This window comes from Heloderma suspectum, chromosome 4, assembly GCF_057233095.1.
Source record: "Heloderma suspectum isolate Gila_16-S chromosome 4, 16-S_ref, whole genome shotgun sequence".
In the NCBI taxonomy this organism is placed as follows: Eukaryota; Metazoa; Chordata; class Lepidosauria; order Squamata; family Helodermatidae; genus Heloderma; species Heloderma suspectum.
Window position 1 is genome coordinate 137,127,941 of NC_139461.1, and position 23,509 is coordinate 137,151,449.

The 23,509-nt window shown below is 42.4% G+C and overlaps 1 protein-coding gene across 1 annotated transcript in view; it reads left to right on the top strand.

Moving 5' to 3' along the window:
- TMEFF1 (transmembrane protein with EGF like and two follistatin like domains 1) overlaps nucleotides 1-23,257 on the top strand; it is a 112,823-nt gene extending 89,566 nt beyond the window's left edge. Inside the window, exons 6-10 of the mRNA XM_084848150.1 lie at nucleotides 1,940-2,088; nucleotides 6,522-6,587; nucleotides 14,429-14,552; nucleotides 16,624-16,782; nucleotides 21,833-23,257. Of these exons, the coding sequence (XP_084704276.1) occupies nucleotides 1,940-2,088; nucleotides 6,522-6,587; nucleotides 14,429-14,552; nucleotides 16,624-16,782; nucleotides 21,833-21,917 (583 nt within the window). The 3' untranslated portion in view covers nucleotides 21,918-23,257. The remainder of the gene's footprint in view (nucleotides 1-1,939; nucleotides 2,089-6,521; nucleotides 6,588-14,428; nucleotides 14,553-16,623; nucleotides 16,783-21,832) is intronic.
- The last annotated feature ends 252 nt before the right edge of the window (nucleotides 23,258-23,509 follow it).

Consider the following 23,509-nt stretch of genomic DNA (forward strand, 5'->3'; position numbering starts at 1 on the left):
ATAGGTACCGCCTCGGCGGGAAAGGTAACAGCATTCCGTGCACCTTGGTGTTTAGTCATGCCGGCCACATGACCACGGAAGCATCTTCGGACAGTGCTGGCTCTTCGGCTTAGAAACGGGGATGAGCACCACACCCTAGAGTCGGACACGACCGGTTGGGGACACCTTTACCTTTACCTTTTATCACTTGGGGGTAGGGTGCCATGAGTTGTACAGGGCTGCTGTGGAGGCACTCAGACCACTGCCTAGCGATGTTGGGTGTAAGCCATCTTCCACAGCTCTTTGTTGCCAGTGAGGTGTAACACTCTGCTGAAAAGCCTGCCAGTGCTTTAACTGAATATGATAGGAAATAATCCAGATTGTCTAATCCTGTTTTTCAGAACTGCATAATCAGTTTTCAAAAGCATGAATGAATGTTTTGTTGCTGCAGCTTCTGCCCCCCCCCCCGCCCCCAGCAATAGATTAAAAAAATTCAAAATTTAATTGTTATGGATTGGATCCAGTTACACTTAGTTTCCATTTAAATCAGTGGGATTTATGCTGGTCACGACTAACTTTTCACACTGATTCCAATGGGATGTAAGTGTGCCAAATTTAGCCTGGATTCAACTCTGTATTTATAGCTCACTCTTCTTTCAAGAAGCTCAGAGTGAATTAAATTTGGTTCTCTTGTTGTCTTTCATCAGGCACTGCTCATGGACAGACCTCTTTCATTCAGCAGTTGACCCATATTGTTTTCCTCCAGATCATGCACTGGGCCAGTGTTTTTACACATGAAGATAGTTGTAGGCCTTTTTTCTGTCTAAACATGTATAGGATCGTGCCGTAAGACAATTGCGCTGATCAAGCAAAGGCAATTGGTGTATAATAAGAGGTTTCTGTGTGTAGTTCCACCTTGTGTGCCTCTAAATTCCATGTACTGGAAACAAAACACATGGGGTGTGTGGGATCAGTTTCATGCTCTGCATATCAGCTTTCAGAACCAGCTGATTGGGCACTATTAAAAGATGAATTGTGGATTAAATGGAAGCAGCCAACAAATGTAAGCAAAAGGGCATTATGGTGGGAAACCTGGTATCCTGCATCTGGGGTGCGCATGCAGTGCTTCTACATCACTTGCGCATCACCAAGCAAGCATTTGGCAGGTTGGCTGTGACACACAGATGGTGGGTTGGGTTGGCTCATTTCAGTGCAGACTGCTGATCTTCTCTAGCAGGAAAGATGCTTGACTGTAAGAGTGAGATTGCATCTGACTACTGTGTACTATGATCTTTGAGCTGCGGGTTTATGGGTTCATTTTAGTTCGTTTAGTTTATTACATTTATGTATCACTTTGCACAACTGAAAGGAGTTCCAAAGTGATTTACAAAGAAATAATAAAAACAAAAAGACACCCAATAAAATGTATAATAGCATACTCATTAAAACCATACACATTTACAAAAGTACTCTTCTAAAATATCAGCTAAAGGACAAAAATAATCCCCTATCCAGCACAGGAGTGAAGAACAAAAAAAGGTGCCAAAGGCAGGCCACGGAACTATCCATATGCCCAGGAAAAGAGAAATGTCTTTGCCTGGTGATTAAAAGATGACAAAGTTGGTGCCAGGTGAGCTTCCCTGGGGGGAGCATTCCATAATCATGGGGCTACCATGGAAAAGGCCATTTTCTTGTCGCCATCCTCTGAACATCTCTTGAAGGGGACACAGAGAGGAGGGCCTTAGATGTCAATCTCAGTGTCTGGGCAGGCTCATACAGGGAAAGGTGGTTCTTGAGGTGCGTTTTAGATGGTTATATTCACCCGTATAATTAAATTATAAAATTAAGTATATATTTGTGTATGATTTCCTTTCAAACATATCCTGCAAATATAAGAATGTCATTTATACGAAGTGCTCAAGTGGGTGATCCTGCTCTAAATGCATGTTTGTGTGAACAGGTGTGTATGCAACATAGACTGTAGTGGCTACAGTTTTAACCCTGTTTGTGCATCTGACGGAAGTTCTTATAACAACCCATGCTTTGTTCGAGAAGCGTCTTGCCTGAGACAAGAACAGATTGATATCAGACACCTTGGACATTGCTCAGGTACTTCTAACTGTATTATTTAGTAGAGAATTACATCCAGATTTTTCATGTCAGGCTCTGTGTATGATTCTGCAGAAGCACAGAAAAGATACGGAATGTAGGATAGTATATAGGATTAGGCTGCCTAAAAGTCTCAGCTTTCATTTAAAACACACGCATACACGTGTGCACGTACACATGTTTCTAGCTCTTACGGTTGCAAAAAAAAAGTATGGCAATTCTAGATGAAATAAAAGAAGCCAGAGGAGTTGCTGTATAAGATTTGCAGATCGCTTTGTTTGTGTGTGAGTGTGTATGTCTGTCTCCACACACTCCAATGCCCTGTATAGGTTTTGGTCCCACCAAATGGCTAGCCGCAGTGGAATAAACTGTACATAATAAATACAAATTGGAGAACATATTCTGCAAAATCAGAGAAAACATGCAACTCTGCTTAATATGAATAATTTATATAGGTCACACAATTCAATTTGTTTTGGAACAGAATTTTGATTCTCCCTCCCCCTCATTTTAAGTACAGAAAACACACATCTCTGGAAATAGTTGAAGCTGAATATTTTCAGGACTGCTGCGCTTCATGATGTCACTCACTGGTCTGTTCTCAACTGATTTTAGTGCATCAATGCACATTTGTTGTGCTCAGTGTATGACTTCCCAAGGAGATTGGCTTTCGTTGTAGGGCTATCACGTTTTTTGAAATGCAGCATCGTTCTTGTTGGATGTGGTCTCTAACATAAGTGATGAAATATTATGTGAAGTTTAATTTGTTTATTTTGACACAGTGTTCAGTGGTTATACACTCCCATACTACATAGTTTGAGTACTGGGAGTACCCACCCAGCCAAAGCTGTGAAGAGCAGAAGGCTATTTGTCTCCTCTGCACTCTTCGCTGCCACACTATTTATTGGTGGTTCAAGGCATGGAGGAATATCCAAGGATAAAATGCAGTTGGGCACACTTCAGCACCCACAGATAAAGGCCCTGCATTTCACAATGGAAACTGCATTTACTGTCACAATGGCTTAGGAGTGTTAGAAAAGAATAGGGATATGTTCTCACAGTCTAGAGTCCTTTAGGCTATCTGATGCAGCCAAAGGGTTCCCCCTTTGTGAAAGGCAGGCACACAAGCAGGCTTACAGACAGAGACTTCAGATGGTACAGATAAACTGGGATTGCTTACTCAGATGGTTACATTGAAAGGAAAGACAATGCAGTTTTTCATGTTTCTGGCACCAGCTTATATTCTTCTTTAGAGTACATGGGTCATCTTTCAGGCTACATATTAAATTTTCATGCACAAGCTTGCAGGAAATAATCAACCCAGAGAAAAATGATTACGAAATATTCTAGATTTGATTGGCATATTCTTGAGCAAGGAAGGTACACTTCTCATCTTGACTGAATAATCTTTGAATCAAACCACATTTCCTTTGTTTGCTTGTTTTTTGTTTGTTTAAAATATTTATATACTGCCCTTCACTGGATTTGGTTCCAAGGGGGATTACACAATTAGCATTCAAAATTGACAAGCATATTCCCTAATTAATCCCAACAGTAGCAACTTCTAAGATCACTGGTTTCCTAGGAAATTTTTCTTGAACAATAATTTCACCACCTTTTGCCAGGACAATAGTGTTATATGATAGTGGCCACATCTGTGGCCACAGAAGGAACTTTTATTGCTCACCAGAAATAAAGGGCTGTGAAGGACCCTCAACACCTGTAGCTGTTCTATGTCACACACATCACCAGGCTTTCAGACTTCCCACTCTTTCTCTCCCTACTTCCTGTGTTCCCTCAGGTCCATCTTCCCCTCAGTCTCTCTCTGGTTTCAGGGATAGCCTCTCCACAAAAATGTCTCCCTATAATGGCTGCCCTTGGATATACATAGGTCATACACTCCAGCTTTCTGTTGCACTATCTGTTTGTGAACTCCAGAAAAGAAACAGTGTTGCCTGCATAATACCATTTTACTAGGAAATCCACCAATGTCCTCCATCTCTGGTGATGTGACCTCAAAACAAGGACACATCATGGAGATAGCAACACCTTAATTCCCATGCCTGATAATAGATCCTTTCCATTTCCCTCTATTTGGTGGCAAGCATCTGATGGTTTCAAATGTGTTAATGCATATACAGTCTTGTGTATTGTTACTTCATACATTTCTCTGCATATGAGCAATTGGTTTGCTGGTTGCACATCTTCACTGACTATAATGCTTTTATGAAACTCACATGCAGATATTCCTTCCAGTACAAATCAAAGAAGTGGGCAACACCCAGTTGCTATCTCCAGGACTCTATATTAAATAACAGTTCTGTGCCTTGTATAAATTATGAAAGTAACGCACATTTACAGACTTCTCTTTATTTTGCCTGATTTATTGGCCACAAGACTGGAAAAGGTCAGTTTACATTCCAATTCCAAAGAAGGGCAACGCCAAAGAGTGTTCAAACTACCGCACAATTGCGCTCATTTCACATGCCAGCAAGGTGATGCTCAAAATCCTACAAGCTAGGCTTCAGCAGTATGCGAACCGAGAACTACCGGAAGTACAAGCTGGGTTTAGAAGAGGCAGAGGAACTAGAGATCAAATCGCCAACATTCGCTGCATCATGGAGAAAGCAAGAGAATTCCAGAAAAACGTCTATTTCTGCTTCATTGACTATGCTAAAGCCTTTGATTGTGTGGATCACAACAAACTGTGGCAAATTCTTAAAGTGATGGGAGTACCAGACCACCTTACCTGTCTCCTGAGAAACCTGTATGAGGGTCAAGAAGCAACAGTAAGAACCAGAGATGGAACAACCGATTGGTTCAAAATTGGGAAAGGAGTACGACAAGGCTGCATATTGTTGCCCTGCTTATTTAACTTATATGCAGAGTACATCATGAGAAATGCCGGGTTGGATGAATCACAGCTCGGAATTAAGATTGCCGGGAGAATTATCAACAACCTCCGATATGCAGACGATACCACCCTAATGGCAGAAAGCGAAGAGGATCTAAAGAGCCTGTTGTTGAGGGTGAAAGAGGAGAGTGCAAAAGCTGGTTTGAAACTCAACATTAAAAAAACGAAGATCATGTCATCTGGCCCTATCACTTCCTGGCATATAGAAGGGGAAGAAATGGAAGCAGTGACAGATTTTACTTTCTTGGGCTCCAAGATCACCGCAGATGGTGACTGTAGCCATGAAATTAAAAGACGCTTGCTCCTTGGGAGGAAAGCTATGGCAAACCTAGACAGCATAGTAAGAAGCAGAGACATCACCTTGCCGACAAAGGTCCGTCTAATCAAAGCTATGGTTTTCCCAGTAGTAATGTATGGCTGTGAGAGCTGGACTATAAGGAAGGCTGAGCGCCGAAGAATTGATGCTTTCGAACTGTGGTGCTGGAGAAGACTCTTACGAGTCCCCTGGACTGCAAGGAGGTCAAATCAGTCCATCCTAAAGGAAATCAACCCTGACTGCTCATTGGAAGGACAGATAATGAAGCTGAAGCTCCAATATTTTGGCCACCTAATGCGAAGAGAAAACTCCCTGGAAAAGACCCTGATGCTGGGAAAGACTGAAGGCAAAAGGAGAAGGGGACGGCAGAGGATGAGATGGCTAGATAGCATCACGGATGCAATGAATATGAACTTGAGCACGCTCCGGGAGAGAGCGCAGGACAGGAAGGCCTGGCGTGCTATGGTCCATGGGGTCACGAAGAGTCGGACACGACTGAACGACTGAACAACAACAACAAAGTTATGAGGAGGGGCAAAGTGCTCCATGGGATCTGAAGTACTAAACCTTGAGCACTGGAAATCTTATCCAGGCACTTCTTTGGTTTCTGAAATTTCAACAGACCTTGTCTACACACTTTCGATAATACTTTTACATCCACAGGAGCTAGAAACATGGTTTATTTGGTCTGCTTTTCTGTGCTGGTGTAGAATTATGGAGTACACACAGCTCTGACTGTACAAAACTTGTCCTTATGGTTGTTTCTATAACTGAGGGATTTGAAGGAATGAGTTTTGATACTGGGGGGAATTAAGGTACTATAACTATTAAGGGGTTAGAGTGTTGTATTTTCTCTTATTGTGTTTTCCTTCATCCTTTAATGGTTAGCTCAGTTTGGAGCTGATGATGCTGAGGTAAAATAACACAGCTTAACATAAAATGTGGTATATTGTGACCACATTTTGCTACCTGCACTTGGCTCACTGTAGCTAGAGAAAATGGGAAGGTACCAACTCTGTGGGGCATTTTCTTCCATTTCATCTACTAGAGTTCAAACATTAAACTGCATCCATAGATGAAGAAGCTAAGGGCAATCACGGACAATATCATTTTCTTAGCCATATGAGAGAAACACAGTGTGCAACGTATTCCTGCTGTTCAGCCGTTTCCTCAGGTATCTGTTTTATGTTTTCCCCCAAATAGTCTCCGATGACACTAGCTTATTGGGGAAGAAGGACGATGGAATGCAGTATCGGCCAGATGTGAAAGGTATGATTCTAACACTGAGCTGCTCCTGTGCCAGAATGTATAGGTTAGGGGAGCACCTTTTTCTCCCGCAACATGGAAATCGTAGAAAATCCTAATCAAGGGTATATACATTCTTCTTCATTAAGTATTGAAAGAAACAAGTCTTTCCCTCCAGAAAATATTTACTGGGAAAGGCTTTGAAATACTTCAATAATTGAGTTAAACATGTTGAAATAACTTGCTGCCTCCAATCTGTTTCAAAGTGATGCATTTTTGGTTGAACAAATACCATTTTACAAGCACCTCTGATGGCCTTGGCAGTTTTGCAGTGTGTGTGATGAGATGTTTTATATAATAAAGCTGTTTTTTTCTTTTTTTATTCATGGAAATTTAGCATATAAATAGTCTTAAATGAAGTGTTCCTTTTGCTTCCCCCCACCCTTCAAGTCCAAGAATAGAGTTATGATGTCGTTCTTTTGTGCCTAAGCCCTTACGTGTTTCTTATATTAATGCTAAACACACTCCTGTTATTAAAGAGTGGAAAAGAAGTTTTCATGTATTGTTCTGAAGAATGACTTATTCCTACAAAATAGATTTCCTGTGTTCTGCACTTCAGATTTAAAGGTGACTTTTAAAGCCTGCAGAAACTAGGAAAGGAAGGCATTTCTACAGAAAAGCAATTTCCTCCTCTTGTCACTTTCTCTCCCTCTCTCCCTTTTATTGTTTATTGGATAAATTTGTGCTGGGGGGTGGGAGAGATAAAAGGCTTGGGGTGGGGGTTGACATTCTCTTTGGGACAGAGAATGGAGGGGTATATTTTTTGAGAGCACATAATAACATCACACCCTTTTTGTCAATAAATTAATCTGAATTACCTAATTTGCACTCCTAGACCATGCTCGGAAAGAGTTTTACTATATCCAGCCTTTTAATACTCTTTGACTTACCTTAGCTGTACCAAAAGGAGCAGTTCAAGTGTGAAGGGGCAGCTTATCTGTGTAAATATGCATCCTAGGACATTTTTCATGAGCATCAGTTGTGATTCCCATGTCCTCAGAACCACTCCACACATGCAGATAAGCCCAGTGGTACAGAATTCCAGGGATCATAACATTTCAGTCTGCAGGTGGGGCAATCCCCTGCTTATAAAAAATGAGCACATCATGGGGAAGGCTGTGCTACAACCATGTTCCTGACATGCTAGTTCTCCATGAGCAGGGAGATTTCTTGTGGGAGAACATTCAAACGTGTAATTTCCCTGCTCACAGTCAGTAATAACAAAATGATGCCACCATCATGCACATGGCACTTTGCAGAGTTCCAATGACAAAACAGACAGGGTACAATCCCAGGAACTCTGTTAACTGCCTATGTTTCAGTGCCTGACTGGAAAGTCTGGAATACGATTTCAGCTCTTTCTACACAGTATTACTTATTAATCGGTCACATAAAGGGAATCCACTGTAATTTTCAGTGTGTTAGTTGCCTTGGCTGTACTGTTCCCCATAGTTTCCTCCCATTGGAAAATGCATGACATCTTCTGCCTTTATCTCTGTTCCCTTCTCCTTCAATATCCTTTTATACAGACTGAAGCCAGGAGCTGAAGAGTGCTGTCCTGTAAGCATAGAGGGAGCCAGGGATGTGTGCTTCTACCCACTCCACTACTGGCTTCCCCATGTTGCCAGGGAAGGTCTGCAAAGGGCGATGTAACTGTGTTTAGAGAGTCTCACATGACTGGGAACCCTGATAAGCCAGGGCTCCCGGTTTCATATAGCAGTGTAAGCACATGTTGCTTCTGGACCTGATTCAAGATGCTGGTTTCAACCTGTAAAGCCCTAAATTGCCTGGGACCCAAAAACCTAAAGGAGTCTCTCTTCCTATACCAGACTTCCTGTGTCTTAAGTTCTGCAAGGGACAATCTCCTTAAAGAACCTTCTACATGTCAGTCAGGGAGAAAGCCTTCTCTGTTATGTCACCCTGTTTGTGGAACATGCTCCCCATAGAAACCCGGCTTGTGCCAGCTTTTGGCACCCTGTTAAAACTTCCCTGTTTGCTCAGATATTTTAATTGGGTAGTAAGAACATAAGAGTCATGTTGGATCAGACTAAGGGTCAAGGGTCAGCAACCTTTTTAGGCCCATGGGCATATCTGATTATGTAAAAGATGTGTGGGCATCACTACAAAATGGCTGCCATGAGAGGCGTGGTTAGTCAAGAAGGCCAAGTAACCTCCCCAACAGATTCAGTGCAAGGCAGAGGTGGGGTCTGAGCCCCAACACACTAAAACAACACTTTTGAACCCACAGCTTTCAGTGTCGATAGAAACTTATTTCACAGAAGGCAAAGTCTTTCTCCCCACTCCCCCTCTGCCAGCCAACACATTCTCCCCTATCTTTTTTTCTCTCTCCCTCTGGATCACAACTGATACAGTCTTTCTCACCCTGGCTCATTACACATGGCATGCGCGCGCTCTCTCTCTCTCTCTCTCATACACACACACACATATCCTAAGAATGTCTCGGAGTCCCATGTGTGCCTCAGAGGCATTCATAAGGAATGAAGATGGCAGCAACTAGAGGCCCTCACTTTGCTTTGAAGCAATCCCAGTTGCTGCTAAGAACATGTGAAATTTAAAAAAAAAAAAAAAGTGGGACAGGTAGAGCACCTCGGTGGGCACCTGGAAAGATGTCCGGGGGTATCTCAGTGTCTGCAGGCACCATGTTGCCTACACCTGGTGTATTTAGTCCAGCATTCTGTTCATATAGTGGCCAATCAGCTACTTGTGGGACAACCAAAAGTAGGACATGAGTGCAATACCTTGCCCCATTGTATTTTAATGTTTTCTTAAAGTTGTTTCATGGCTGTATTTTATATATTTGTGATTATATGGCCATTTTTGGTCTCCTTCTGAACAGCACCCTGATTACTATCTTGTGAAGGATAAAATAATCTTAATCTATTAAAGTCTTTTAATAAAATAAATATAAATAATATGTGTATTTATCACCTCATAACTATATAATCAAGTGATGAGTTGCATGTGTGAAGAGGCTGTTACAAATCTAATACCACAGGCATATCTCTCATTACCTCATATCACTTTGGCTTTACTAAAGGGCCCATTTCCAAATTCAAGGGCCAAAAATAGTGGAGAGAAATCAAGTGCATATGCGATCCAGCCCTAAATGATTTGAAAATGCATCTTCTTCAGTGAAGCCAGGAGAACTGGCTTGGGCTGTGGAGGGCTAGGGTTGCTTTTCCCATATTTAACATGAGAGTCCCTCACAGATGAGTTCAGGATAAAATCACTGCACCTTTCTGATACTGTAGGTCCTGGCTCCATTTCCTTCCAGGCCATCTTGCTTAGATTGCCTTTACATCTTCTGAGCTGAAAGGTCTACTTGTTGAAGGATGTATTCAGCATTCAGATCCAGTACAAGCCGTCCCTTCAGGCAAAGAAACAGGCTACAACTTCAGTGGTTTAGCTACTTTGTAGAACCTGTCAACCTCTCTTCTATTCAGAAGTTTGAACTCCAAGGTCTATTTCAGAGCCTTGGGACATCAGAAATTCTTGGAAACTAACTGAAAGGATTTTTGCTGGAGTTCCCTTCTGCTATGCTGCTGTTAACTCCTTCTTGGCTGTTCTTGCTGGAGATAGAGGGTGGAACCTAAGAGCCCTGGCACAAGGCCAGGGCCTCTCCTGCTGCATTTGGCTCCTTTGCTGCCACATCTCACCCACCCTACCTTTACTGCCGCCATCTTGGCTCTACAGAAAGCCACGTGGCCAGAAGAAGCAGCTGTGGGACTTTCATGGGAGCTTGCCCAGGCCTCACAAGAGCCCTACAACCACTTCTTCCGGCCTTGTGGCTCTCCATAGAGCCAATGTAGTGGCAGCAGAAGTAATAGTGGGGGGATGCAACACGGGAAACAGGGAGGGAGGGCAGCCACTCCAGAGAGCCCCGCTGGCTACTCTCTCCCTGTGGCAAATGGCACAGTGGGAGAGCGGCTGGCAGGGCTCGCCAGAACACTTGCTGGAGGAGGCAGGGTAGTGGTGGCAGGCCCTCATGGCAGGGGAGAATGGCACAATTCACTGCTTCTCCCACATTGCTGCCTGATGCAGGTGCATTGCCCTGCTTCATGGGAGGGCCAGCCTTGCCTGAGAGGCCGAAACCCCAAATGCAAACCAGGCTGAAATTTGTTTTGCCCACATGCAATCACCTTCTGTTGTGCAGGGTCATGGACAAAGCTGGCAGGGCAGGGGGGAGGGGGGGGGCAACAGAGAGCTCAAACTCTTTATCATTCAGAATGTAACAATAATAACTATGAGATTCCGTTATTATTTCTGCAGGGCGTGTGTGTGGCAGGGTACACTTCAGGCCCAGACTGCAACCCCATTAATATGAGGGAAAAGAACTGAGGCTAAATTGCAGCTCACACTCGAGGCTATTTATGGAAATTGCTTTTTCTGTATCTATGTGACTATTTTCCCCATCTTGTGAGATTTGCTGGAGCCAGTCAGAAGCCTCATAAGAGCAGAAGAAGCAACATTCTCAGCACGGCGTTGCTGGTCCAGGCCCTTCTCTAGAACCACGAGAGTGTGCTTGAGCAGTTCAGCCAAGACTTGTCATTTGAGAGACAGACAGATTTGTGCTTCCCTTTGTGACAGACTAGTCCCAGAGTTCATTGTGCATAGGCAAGAGGGAGGAACAGCTCGCAGGGGGTGGGACAAAGCTTCAAAACAATCCAGAACATTGCTTCCAGGGACAGTGCATGCCCACATTGCTGGTAGGGTTTGCAGGCCCAACATTTACACACTCCATACTGCCCATGACTGGATGTAAGGGGAGATAATTAATGATTTTGCAATGAAAAAAGCCCAGAGGAAAAAAAAACTTTAAAGCTTGGTCTGTTTATAAAATGTTTGCAGCCACACTGATCCATTAGAGGAGGAAGAGGAAGACAGGATAATACCTTTATTGGGCCCAACCAAAAAGTTACAAAGTACATCAGCAAGCTTTGCTGGACTCTTCTTCAGTCTAGCATGCTAAAAGATAGCAAAATGTGGGAGTGTACTGGAGCATGATACACACACACACACACTCACTCACTCACTCACTCCGTGTGGGTCATGTGTAATTTCAGAAATGTAGAAAATGTAATTTCAGAATTAAAATAGATTTTTTTCATGACTCATGAGATATTTATGTGTGGGAGAAATGAGGCCCGAGTTACAAGTTTGTACTGAGCCCCCCAAATGTTGCTTTGCCCCTGGATTTCTGTCTCCAAAGTTTTCATGTATTCTGCTAAATTTTAAGGAGCACATGATGATTGACCTTGGACATTGCTGAGTTTTAAAGAGGAATATTATAGCAGCCATACATATAAGAAATTCACACAAGTTCCTAGCCCAGACATTTGTTTTTTACTAGACTGCCTACCTATACATATGTGCAGAAATTCTCCCTCCCTTTCATTGGTGGATGAAATGGAGCTTAACAATGATAGTCTTGTGTTTGTACCAGTGTTTTTTACTAACCATAGTTAGCTCCAAACCACAGTTTGCAATCATGGCTAGGAATGGGTTTATAAAATCATTCGAGCCAACCACAGTTAGGGAAATTACTCCTGCAAATTTAACACTAATTATATTTAAGTTGAAAAGTGAAAGGGCAGCGGAATTGGCATGCAAGTGGGGAGAAGGAAGAAAGAGATGTGCCTGCACGGTGCTCTTGATCTTGTAAGCATGGTTCCATCTACACCAGGGGCATCTCTACACCAGCCTGAAATCCTGCCTTTAAAATGGGGCTTTCTGCTTCCGTTTTAAATGCAGGATCACGACGACTGCCTTTTTCACGTGCTTCCTTTCCCCCCACCCCTTTCCCCCTCCTTCTCCCCGTATCTGCGTCTTCCATTATCTTTCATTGATCTCGCGCCTCTTCTTGCCTCTTTTACTCTTTTCACAGAGGAAACTGAAGTGGAACACAACGGGGTAATTTGATAGCTCAATATCTGCAATCTGTTTAAAAACAGAACAAAGGGCAGTTAGTGCAGGAGATGCCTTGGATGATCATGGTGTCATGTAAAGAGCCTGCAAACTTCCATGAAGAAGTTTCAATTGCAAGATAAAAGCTCAGTGTGAAGGAGCCCCAGTTGCCACATAAAGACACAGACACACACACAGAAACATTTTTCCGTCTGAGTGGACAGATAATTTGTAATCTCCTTTTGAATATGAGGACAGGTATTTGTGTTCATAATTCCAGATTTCTGTACATTTACAGAGCAATTTTAACCTTGTTCTTGGAGAGCTCTGATGTTGGAGCCTTCAACATATTCAAAGCCCTACTGTGCTCATGCCAGCAGAGTGAAAGTGAGAGAGTAATAGCATGTTTGCTTGTTGTTGTTGTTTAAATCTTTTATGTTCCCCTCTTTTTTTTCTTAGTCCCTTCATTTGGCAGGGACAATATTTATTCCAGCTCCTGAACTGACATAAATTGCCCCATGTTGGGGGTGCGGCTGGGGATTAAGGGAGTTTGGATCCTGTGGATTCAAAGTTTCCCCCAATCTGCCCTCTTCTTACCTCTCCTGATGTCAGGGAGGTAAGTGATGCAGAATTTTCTGTGGGGGCTGGGAGTGGGGATCCAAGGTCAGATCTTCTCCTGTGATGGTGGACCTCTCTCTCCACCCTTGGAGGGTGGATCAAACACATCCTGTGGTGCCTGGGGCACCCTTTCAGAAAAATAGGATTGCGCTATAGCATTGAATTAAATAAATAATTTGAACATTATTGTACCGCGTTAGTCAATGAAACAGAAACATTATCTGCATGGAATGATATTTTATATTTTTTTCTAATTTTGATGCCAGTAGTATAAACATAATTTTACAACAAAAGTCAGTGATCAATTTAAGACTATGGGGGACAAGGACATCCTTACTTTGCTGCTTCTAATTTACATGTTTAAGACAGAGAAGTATTTGCCAAGTTACTTGTACTGCAAATGAAATTTAACCCTTGGATAAAGTTGTCTCCCATTCAAAACTTTTCTACTGCTGAAGTCATATATTTCCCTTCAAGGCAGTCAAATGCATTTTCTGCATTAATAAATAGAAAGAAAGGTTGTTTTTCTTTAGAGACTTGTAAATACTGAATTAGATCTATAACTCTTTTTACATTATCAATTTTGAACCAGGCACAAACCTTGTTTGATCCATAGTAATGTACTTCCGTATGTTCTTATTTAAATCTAGCTACAAGAATTCAAGTGAATATTTTGTAATCATTATTTAATAATGATATTGGTTGGTTTTCAGCATTCAGTTTATCATTATTAGGTTTTGGAATTAATGCTATCACCTGGTTCCAGGAAAGTGGAATCATATTGCATTATAAACATTCATCCAAGACTATAGCTAACCTAGGTGCTGACTTCAGAATAAAATAATGCAATTCTAACAACAAACCTTCAGATTTTTGAAAAAAAAAGTGTTAATGCCTTAGTTGCATTTAATATTTCTTGCTCATTGCTGGATTATCCAAAGTCCTTCTTTTTATATTTTAGGAATATTTAAATTAGGCCAAAAAAACCTAAAATAGCATTAGTGTCAGGGTTTTCTGATTTATATAGATTAACTGAAAACTGTGTAAATGCTGAAAATATTTCTGAAGTAGTCTTAGAATATGGCCCATTAGTTCTGTTTATTGGCTTACTGCTGTTTCTGTGTTACTGGGGAACACTGAGTATCCACAGATTAGACTTGTTAACTGGAGAGAGAAAGAGAGATGCCTTTCAGAAGAATGTGCATTAGTGTAAGGTAAAAAAATAAGCTAATCTTCCTTCTATTTTGGTTTTTCTATGAAAGATGCAAGTGACCAGAGAGAAGATATCTACATTGGAAATCACATTCCTTGCTCAGAAAGTCTCAGTGGCTATTGCATCCATGGGAAATGTGAATTCATTTATTCCACACAAAAAGCTTCCTGCCGGTATGTCACTAGACCAAAGAAGGCACCATTTTCATTAATATATCATTTCTTCATGACATTAAAGATGGTCCAGGAGGCAATAGCCATAGCAGAGGTAATTTTAGAGGTTTCCTACTCATGAGTGAACATGAGAAAGATTGGATTTAAGCAAGCCCCATTTGTTGTTGTTGTTAAACTCTTGACATCTTGCTGAAAAATTACAAACATCTTTACAAACATCAAAATGAATGCCACATTCTTCTAACATTATTTAATAATTTAGCTGTGCCAATATTCTCCAAATATAGGTTAATCCATTTATCCCTGGCCCACCTTTTTCTGCTGGTATGTGGACATGGTAGACCCTTCTTGAATTGATTGAAACAAAATAGTCAAAAAAGAATAAAAGAAAAAGAGGGCATGGTTCATTGTCATGTGAACATGGCTGCCTGCGTATGGGAGCTTTGGTGTAGGGCTCAATGGAGCTCTGTTTTCCCCTTGCCTTCTAGGAAGGACCTCAGCATGCCATGCCATTGCCAGGCACTAGGAGTGGGTGAACAACTTTGTGCTTGTCCCAAAAATCAGTTGGGACCTTTGATTGTTTCTCTTTAATGATCAAAGGGCCTGATTGATACTAGCCCTCTACTGCCTACTACCCCATCCCACCTCAAAGTGAAGAAGGGGACAAGGAAGTAAATGGAAGAGGGCTCTGATCCTGTCCCCCTCCAGTCAAACGCATCTGTCAGCATCATTTACCACTGAGAATCATGAGGTTTGTAGTTCAACCTGAAAATACCCAGCAGCGAAAGACTCTGGTAACATCACTTGCCTCATCCATGTTCTTTGGAGCCCTCTGCTGCCTGTTTCGTGGAGATGCCTATTTTTCACCCTTGGAGAGGGAGATACCAGATTCTGGAGAATGAGGGCTACAAACAGAATCAAGACCTGCTTGAGATGGACTGTGCCCACCTTGATTTTGCATCCCGCTGGTTATTCAGGGTGTGTGTGTATGGATTTCCCCACCCCTGCTTCAGATTCTTGCTCCACTCCTACCAGGAACAATGCACTTCTCATCTTCCCATTCAGACCTCCCCTCACCAGAGCAATGTGATTATCATTACCACATGAGAGAGAGAGAGGATGGGGTGAGAATACAGGAGGTATGGGGGGGCAGGATTCTGTTGAGCCCTGTACTGATTCCTCCATACCTGCAAAGGTATGGATTGCACTTTAATAAACTTAAAATGGAAAGGAAGAGGGAGGAGAAATCATGCTTGTTGTACTGGAGCACATTTCATTGTTCTATCTATCTATCTGTCTGTCTGTCTGTCTGTCTGTCTATCTATCATCTATGTATGTATGTATGTATGTATCTATGTATGTATGTATCTATCTATCTATCTATCTATCTATCTATCTATCTATCTACCTACAGTATTCGTGTACCGCTCCACATCAAAAGATTTCAGAGCAGTGAACAGCAAAGATAAAAGAATATAACACCATGTTAAAACAATTAAAACATTTTAAAAAGAAACAAGTTCTGATACTCTTCTATTGGTCAGCATTGAATTAAGGTTGCAGCTATGTCGGGAAGTATCCTCGCAGCAGTTGGGACACTATATTTGGACCAACTTGTGTAGTTTTGTGAGAAGGCCTAATGATCCCTGCTTAGAGACCTGTCTCAACACAACAATTCCCATGATTTTTAGACTGCCCTGAAATTGTTTATATGTAGTGTAGATGCACTCTGGAAAAGTTTACTTCTGTCATTTTAAATTGAACTGGTCCACAATGCAATATTATCCTGTTTACTATGCCAGCCCTCCCCAACCTGGTGCCTCCCATCATGCCTAAATATTGGCAATATTGGCTGGGGCTGACTGGGACTTGTAGTCTAAAACATCTGGAAGAAACCAGGTTGGGAAAGGCTGCTCTATACGTCACCACTTATAGATGATCTCTGTGTCTCCCCTCCACCCCCTCGGTTTGCATATTTCATTCTTGTGTCACATTTACAATACAGCACTGTATCATGGCATGAATGTTGAGAAGACTCTTGCTTCTAGGCAGTTTTGCTCTTCTCTTACAGGTGTGAATCTGGATACACAGGACAGCACTGTGAAAAGACGGACTTTAGCATACTTTATGTAGTCCCGAGTAGACAAAAGCTCACACATGTCCTCATTGCAGCAATAATTGGAGCCGTCCAGATTGCAATTATCGTTGCAATTGTTATGTGCATAACCCGGTAAGTTGCTAGGGAAAAAAGTGACAGTGGGTGGCTTAGGGCCGTAATAATTTCATTTCTGGTTTGAGGTGTGCTTGGCTTTGGAAAGTCATGCATCAGGTTCTAGAGAAACCATCAAGCTGAGAGGTGGCGTGGCGTAGTAGCTACATATGTGAGCCAGGATGTCCCTGATTCAGTTCCCTGGTTCATCTTAGCTACAGACTCACTGGGTGGCTGTAGGCATGGCACTGTTCTCTCGCTCTCTCGGTATATCGATATATATCGATATATATATATACACACACTCACACACGCATACATACATACATACACATATATATATATATACACACACACACACACTGAGTATTGGTATCAAGGTAAGTCTAACTAAGGTATCATTGAAGTATGTGCCACATGGGGCCACAATCCCATAACTTCTTTGTGTAGACCGGTCTTTGCATCACCTGTACTGTGTGGCCACTAAATTCTGAACTTGCCAGTCATGAGACTCATTTCCCACCCCATCCCCCTGTTTGTATCATTTACCACACAATCTGCTGAATGTGCTTGCATAGCTGGATAGAATGTTGGCTGCATGCTTCTGGCTCATCTCCAGAGATGGAATAGGTACATCAGAGAGGCAGACAATAAATCCATGACCTGGAATATGATATACATACACACACACACCTTGTTCCTGTTTCACATGCAGTGGCCTGAAATACTCCTACAGGACCATTGCCTGTTCATCCACACCACTGTCAAAGATAGCATTTTCTATGGCCTACTTGCACACTAATATGTGGCTGGAATTCCTCATAGGAACTTGAATGTATCATGTCTTTTGGGGAATGGGGAAGAATCATGCAAATCATGCCATCATGAATACAGGCTTCTTCAGAGTACTGACTCACACATGAGGTCACTTCATTTGGGAAGTGAGGAGGGGGCTTCTCCACCATGCAAATTGGAGCACTGAATTGGTTCAGTGAGCCTATGAATTTGGGCCTCCAAGGGGTGGACATTCCACAACCGGGGTGCCACAGCAGAAAAGGCCCTCTCCCATGCCCCACCATAGTGTATGCCTCGCACTGGTGGGATGTAGCGGACGGCCCCTCCAACAGATCTCAGTTCTTGGGCAGGTGTATATAGGGAGAGGCACTCCCTCAAATATCAAGGTCCCAAGCCACTTAGGGCTTTAAATGTCATCACCAAAACCTTGAATTCTGACCGGAAGCATATTGGCAGCCAGTGCAATCCTTTTCAAACTGGTGTTATATGATTTTTATAAGATGTTCCAGTCAGCAGTCTAGCTGTTGCATTTTGCACTAACTGCAACTTCCGAGTCATCTTCAAGGGCAGCCCCACATAAAGTATATTGCAGTAGTCTAATTGGGAAGTTATCAGCACATGCACTACTGTGGCTAGGTTATCCCTGTCCAGGAAAGGCTGCAGCTGGTGGATCAGCCGAAGCTGGCCCCAAGTACTCTGGGCCATGAAGTCCACCTGGAGCTCCAGTGACAGGGATGGATCAAGAAGTACTCCCAAGCTACGCACCTGCTTCTTCAGGGGGAGTGCAACCCCATCCAGGACAGGTCACTTAAATTCCCGGACTTGGGAACCACCAATCTACAGAGCTTCTATCTTGTCAGGATTTAGCTTCAGTTTATTGGTCCTCATCCAGCCCATTACAGCCTCCAGGCACTGGTCCAGCACTTTCATCACCTCAGCCGACTCTGACGACAAGGAGAAATAGAGCTGAGCATCATCAGTGTACTGGTGACACCCCACCCCAAAACTCCTAATGACCTCACCCAACAGCTTCATATAGATGTTGAACAGCATGGGGATAGAATAGAACCCTGTGGCACCCCACAGCTTAATAGCCACGGGGTAGAGCAGGAATCCCCCAATACCACTCTCTGGAATCAGCCCTGCAGGTGGGAGCGGAACCACTGTAGCACAGTGCCCCCAACTCCCATCCCTCAGGGCTGATCTAGTAAGACACCATGATCAATGGTGTCAAAAGCCGCTGAGAGAGCCAGGAAGATCAACAGGGTCACACTCCCCCTGTCTTTCACCCAGAGTAGGTTGTCGGTCAGAGCAACCAAGGCCATTTCAGTGCTGTACCCTGGCCTGAAACCAGACTGAAATGGGTCCACATAATCAGTTTCGTCCTTATATGGTTTGCATGGCCCTTCCAAGCCAAGAACAACCAAATCCACAAGTCAGGCATCCAACAGGACAGTAACTGCTCTCAAAATAACTTCCTGCTTTGTACCCTAAGGACATGCGCAGGGCAAAAAGTCTCGCCGAATTAAAAGAGAGTATCACGAGAAGGCTGGCACATGTTTGGCATTGCTAATTTTGCAATCTGGGATGGAGTATTCCCCACATTTGTCTGTATGATGTGTCAGGGCCTACAAATGTGACAAATGGCCCAAGACAGAGACTCACCAATTATCAGAATCAACAGAATGTCAGCTAGTAGAAGAGATGTGCCACAGCTGGGCATGCCCCCATGTCATTTAGGATTTTGTTGGAGGTGGCAGTCCTTAATATTGAATGGTGAATGGACTGCGTTCTGGGCACAAAGCCAAAGTGGATAAAGAAATGAGATGCGGTGTGTTTGGAAAACCTTCTGAAGTACACCCCAGCTGCTCCATAAATCAGGGTAAAATCATGCTTGGTGTTAGATTCTGCTCAAATCCTGATTGCTCAGCTTCAAGTGAGCGTATACCGCTCCATATCTAAAACAGATTTTGGAGCAGTGAACATAAAACATAAAATAGTAAAATAATAAAAAGATTAAAACATCATATTAAAATTATGCTTAAAAAAAACAGAATGCCAATAGAAACCATGGCTGGTCAATTTAGGAAAGCCTCCTGGAACAGTGCTGTTTTAAGAAGGCACTGGAAACAACACAGTGTTCATGCCTGCCTGACCTCTGGGGCACGGAGTTCCAAAGAAAGGGGGCCACCACACTGAAGGCTCTTCTCTGGGTGGATTTGAATCGTGCCATAGGTCCATGAGAAACCACCAGGAGTAAGCCCTCTGATGACCTCAGTGACCAGGCAGGTTGGTAAGGGAGAAGGAGCTCTCTCAGGTATCCTGGTCCCAAGTTGTTTAGGGCTTTGTATACTAGTACTAAAACCTTAAATATGGCCCAGTAGTGAATAGGCAGCCAGTGCAATTCCCTCACCAAAGGAGTTGCACGCTGAAAAGGGGCAGCTCCCAACAACAGCCAAGCGGCTGTGTTTTACACTAGCTCCAGCTTCCGGAGCAGCCTTGAGGGCAGCCCCACATAGAGCGCATGGCAGTAATCCAGCTATCCCTGTCCAGGAGAGGCCGTAGCTGGCAAACCAGCCAAAGGTTTACCCCCGTGATTGTGGGAATCCAGCCATTTTTCTTAACTTCACCTACCTTACAGGTTTGTAGTAAGAAGAGGAGCAGGACACCTCCCCTGTATGCCATTCTGAGCTCCATAGAGGAAAGGAGGGATAAAGAATGAATGAATGAATGAATTTAAAGCAAACAAAAAGGTTGTGGTCTTAAGCCTACATAAGAATGCAATCAGGTTGTAGTATCTTCTCAGCTAAATTGGAACTGCTCATGTGATTGGGATTAAGGAACCATGATTTTTATTGCAGGGGAATCTAGCTATTTAAACCTACTTGCATCATTCATATTTGATGGTGGAGAATATTTTGCCATATCGGTTGTGCTACCTTTTGTACCTGAATTCAAAAGAGTGTAATTTGGTTTTGAGATCATCTTGGGGAGTTTGTCAGTGGGCCATCTCAGGCTGATGGCCATTTTCCTGACTCTGTATAAACAGCTCCTTATATGGCTTGTGATGTTGCTTTGATGAATCATTCAGAATGTTCCAGTTCTCAGGTCTTGGGAGGAACTGGTAGCACAGTGTGAATTTCAAGGCTACATATTCACTGTCTGTGCACTGGTGGATTTGTGCAGCTTATATCCACCCTCGCTCTAGTCATGGCCAGGGATTGCTTTCCAAGCAAAGTTCCAGGTGCTGGTCCTAACCTTTAAAGCCCTAAACAGTTTAGGACCTGGATATCTAAGAGACTGCTTGTCTTGCTATGAGCCTGCTCAAGTATTAAGGTCTGCAGGAGAGCCCGTTTTGAGGGCACCATTACTCACAGAGGCCTGTTTGTTGGGCATGGGTGAAAGGACTTTCTCCTGTATTGTTCCCAAACTATGCCATGCAGTCCCTCAAGAATTATGATTGGCCCCTACTCTCTTGGCCGTTAGAAAGGGTGTGAAGATGTATCTTTTCAATTTAGCCTTTAAAAAAGTATAGTTTTTACTGTTTTTAATGTTCTTGTTTTTGTTGTTGCAGGGTTTTCTTGTTTTAAATTGTTGTACGCTGTCTTGATGACTGTTTAGCAGATGAGGTGGTATATGAATGTAAATAAATAAATGGTGGTCTTGACATACTAGGCTGCAGCCAAGAGCAATACCGTTGAAGGGCTGCTGCTAGATGCCTAGTGGCCATTTCTTATTAAACTTTTAGCAATGTGGGAGCTGCTGCAGCATGTCTCCTTCCTGCTCTGCTTGGTGATGCCTGAGGTCAATGTAAGGAACTCCTGTTGTGGTACCTCCCTATGCCAGCACGCATGCATGCACTGGAGTAATTTTCACAAGGGAAGGCGCTGCAGCTGCAGTTACCTCCCTTGTGACCTCAGACTTGCAATGTGGCGAAGTGATGTGGGCAGCTCCCGTGCCACTGAAGGTGATGGTGGAAGCAGCCCACCCTGTACCCCTATAAACACCATGCCTCTCTGTGTTCTTGCTTCAGCCAGCACAGGAGCATGAGAAAGAGTCTGGTTCTTAGTTGCGCCTCTGGTGTGTAAACCTCAAAGGGGCAACATCTGTAGCTTCTGCAGCAGATGCCAATGATAGATGGTGTAGCCCTTAATGTTTTGGTGCGGTTTTTTGTGTAGAGGAGAAAATTAATAATGGAGTGGTCTTTTAAAACATATTTAGTTAATGAATCATTTTTTCCTCACTCTCTCACGCTCTCTTTTGCTTCTGCTAACAGGAAATGCCCAAAAAACAACAGAGGACGACGGCAGAAGCAAAATCTAGGCCACTTTACTTCAGATACGTCATCCAGAATGGTTTAGCGTGATTTTTATACCAACATTGACCATGTGATGTACAATTTTATTATCTTTTTTTAAAAGAATGGAAATATTTATTTCAGAGGCCTTATTTTTGGACTTTTTTTTTTTAGTGTAGCTCTGTTTGGTTTTACTCCTGAAAGCAGCTGACAGCTATGGACTGCTCTAATAACTTCTCATTTCATGATTTGGAGGATACGGTAGTTTATTTCCTGTACTTGTATCACATGGTTATAATAATAGACTTGTGCTTTACTCATGGAATGTAACATTTTTGAGAGCTGAGACATTTCACCAATGGTTGTAGTACAAACAAATGGAACCCATCATGTTTCCTAGCAAACAAGGCATGACCTAAGGGTAAAGATGTTTACAGCATACTTTTCTTACAAGGAACTAGAAGACACTGTGTTTAAATACCGTAGATATTTAAATGTTTTTGAAAGTTAGTAACTGACTTTTTTAGACACTGCCAATCGCATGAATTGTGAAGATGTGTATTTGTGTGTAGTTGTAACATATTTATAATGGGTTTACTCCAGACTAAGTTAGTTGTGCTTCGTTCTCATTGAAATCAATGGGACAAGTTTATCATGACTATCATCCCATTGATTTTAATGGAAACTAAATGCAACTAACTTAAAGTGCAATCCTGTATATATCTACTCAGAAGTCAGCTCCCTTGGGTTTGATAGGAATTACTCCCAGGTAAGTGTGTAGAGGATTGCAATCTTAGTCTGGATCCAGCTCAATATGTACGGACTGGGTTGAAGCACCATCTTCATAAATATTTGACACTTTATTTTTAAATTGTAAAATAATAATAATAATTTACATTTCATAATTTGAAAGATTGCCCAGTAGAGCAGAGGAGAAACAGGTCCTGGAGAAACAGGTCTTGGGAGACTTGTGTATTGTTTTAAAAAAGAGAGTTATGTTTAATAATCAAACTCACATGACTGGGATTAAGCCTGTGTTGGTCACTGCTTAAACTGCTTTCATACTTACTACAGTTTTCTAAAGTAGATACCTGTTTTCACATCAACAGATACAATTGTATAGTCTTTGTGATTAAAATGCAAAAAAAGAAAAAAATTAAATACCATAAAAGATTTGTGCTCTTGTCTAGAATATTTTCAAGAGCTAAGGACGTGTCTCATCCAAAAAAAGTCTGCTGGTTGTAGTTATTATATTAATAGAATGTTAGTAGTTGTTTGGAAGATCCAGAGCTAAAATGTAACTAGGGTGTGTTCCAGCTGTTCAACATGTAGTTTTAGGCTTTCCAATTCTGCATGTAGGATTTAATAATTTGTTCAATAAAAAGGCTTTCAATATTTGAACTGAAAAGTTATGTCAATACAATGTTTTCCCATGATATTTAATTGTTTTGAGCGTGTTTATTCATTACTGGAGGGAGTAGCCTTCTTGTTTTGAAGGGCAGTGGCAGAGTTCTTCATTTAAATTACAAGACGTCTATTGGAAAACATTGTACTCCCCACTCCCTCCTGCCACCTGCACCCAAAAAGAGAGCTTAATTAAAATGAAAGCAACAGTCGGTTTTAACAGCATGCCAGTTCGTTTTTTGGCTTAATTAG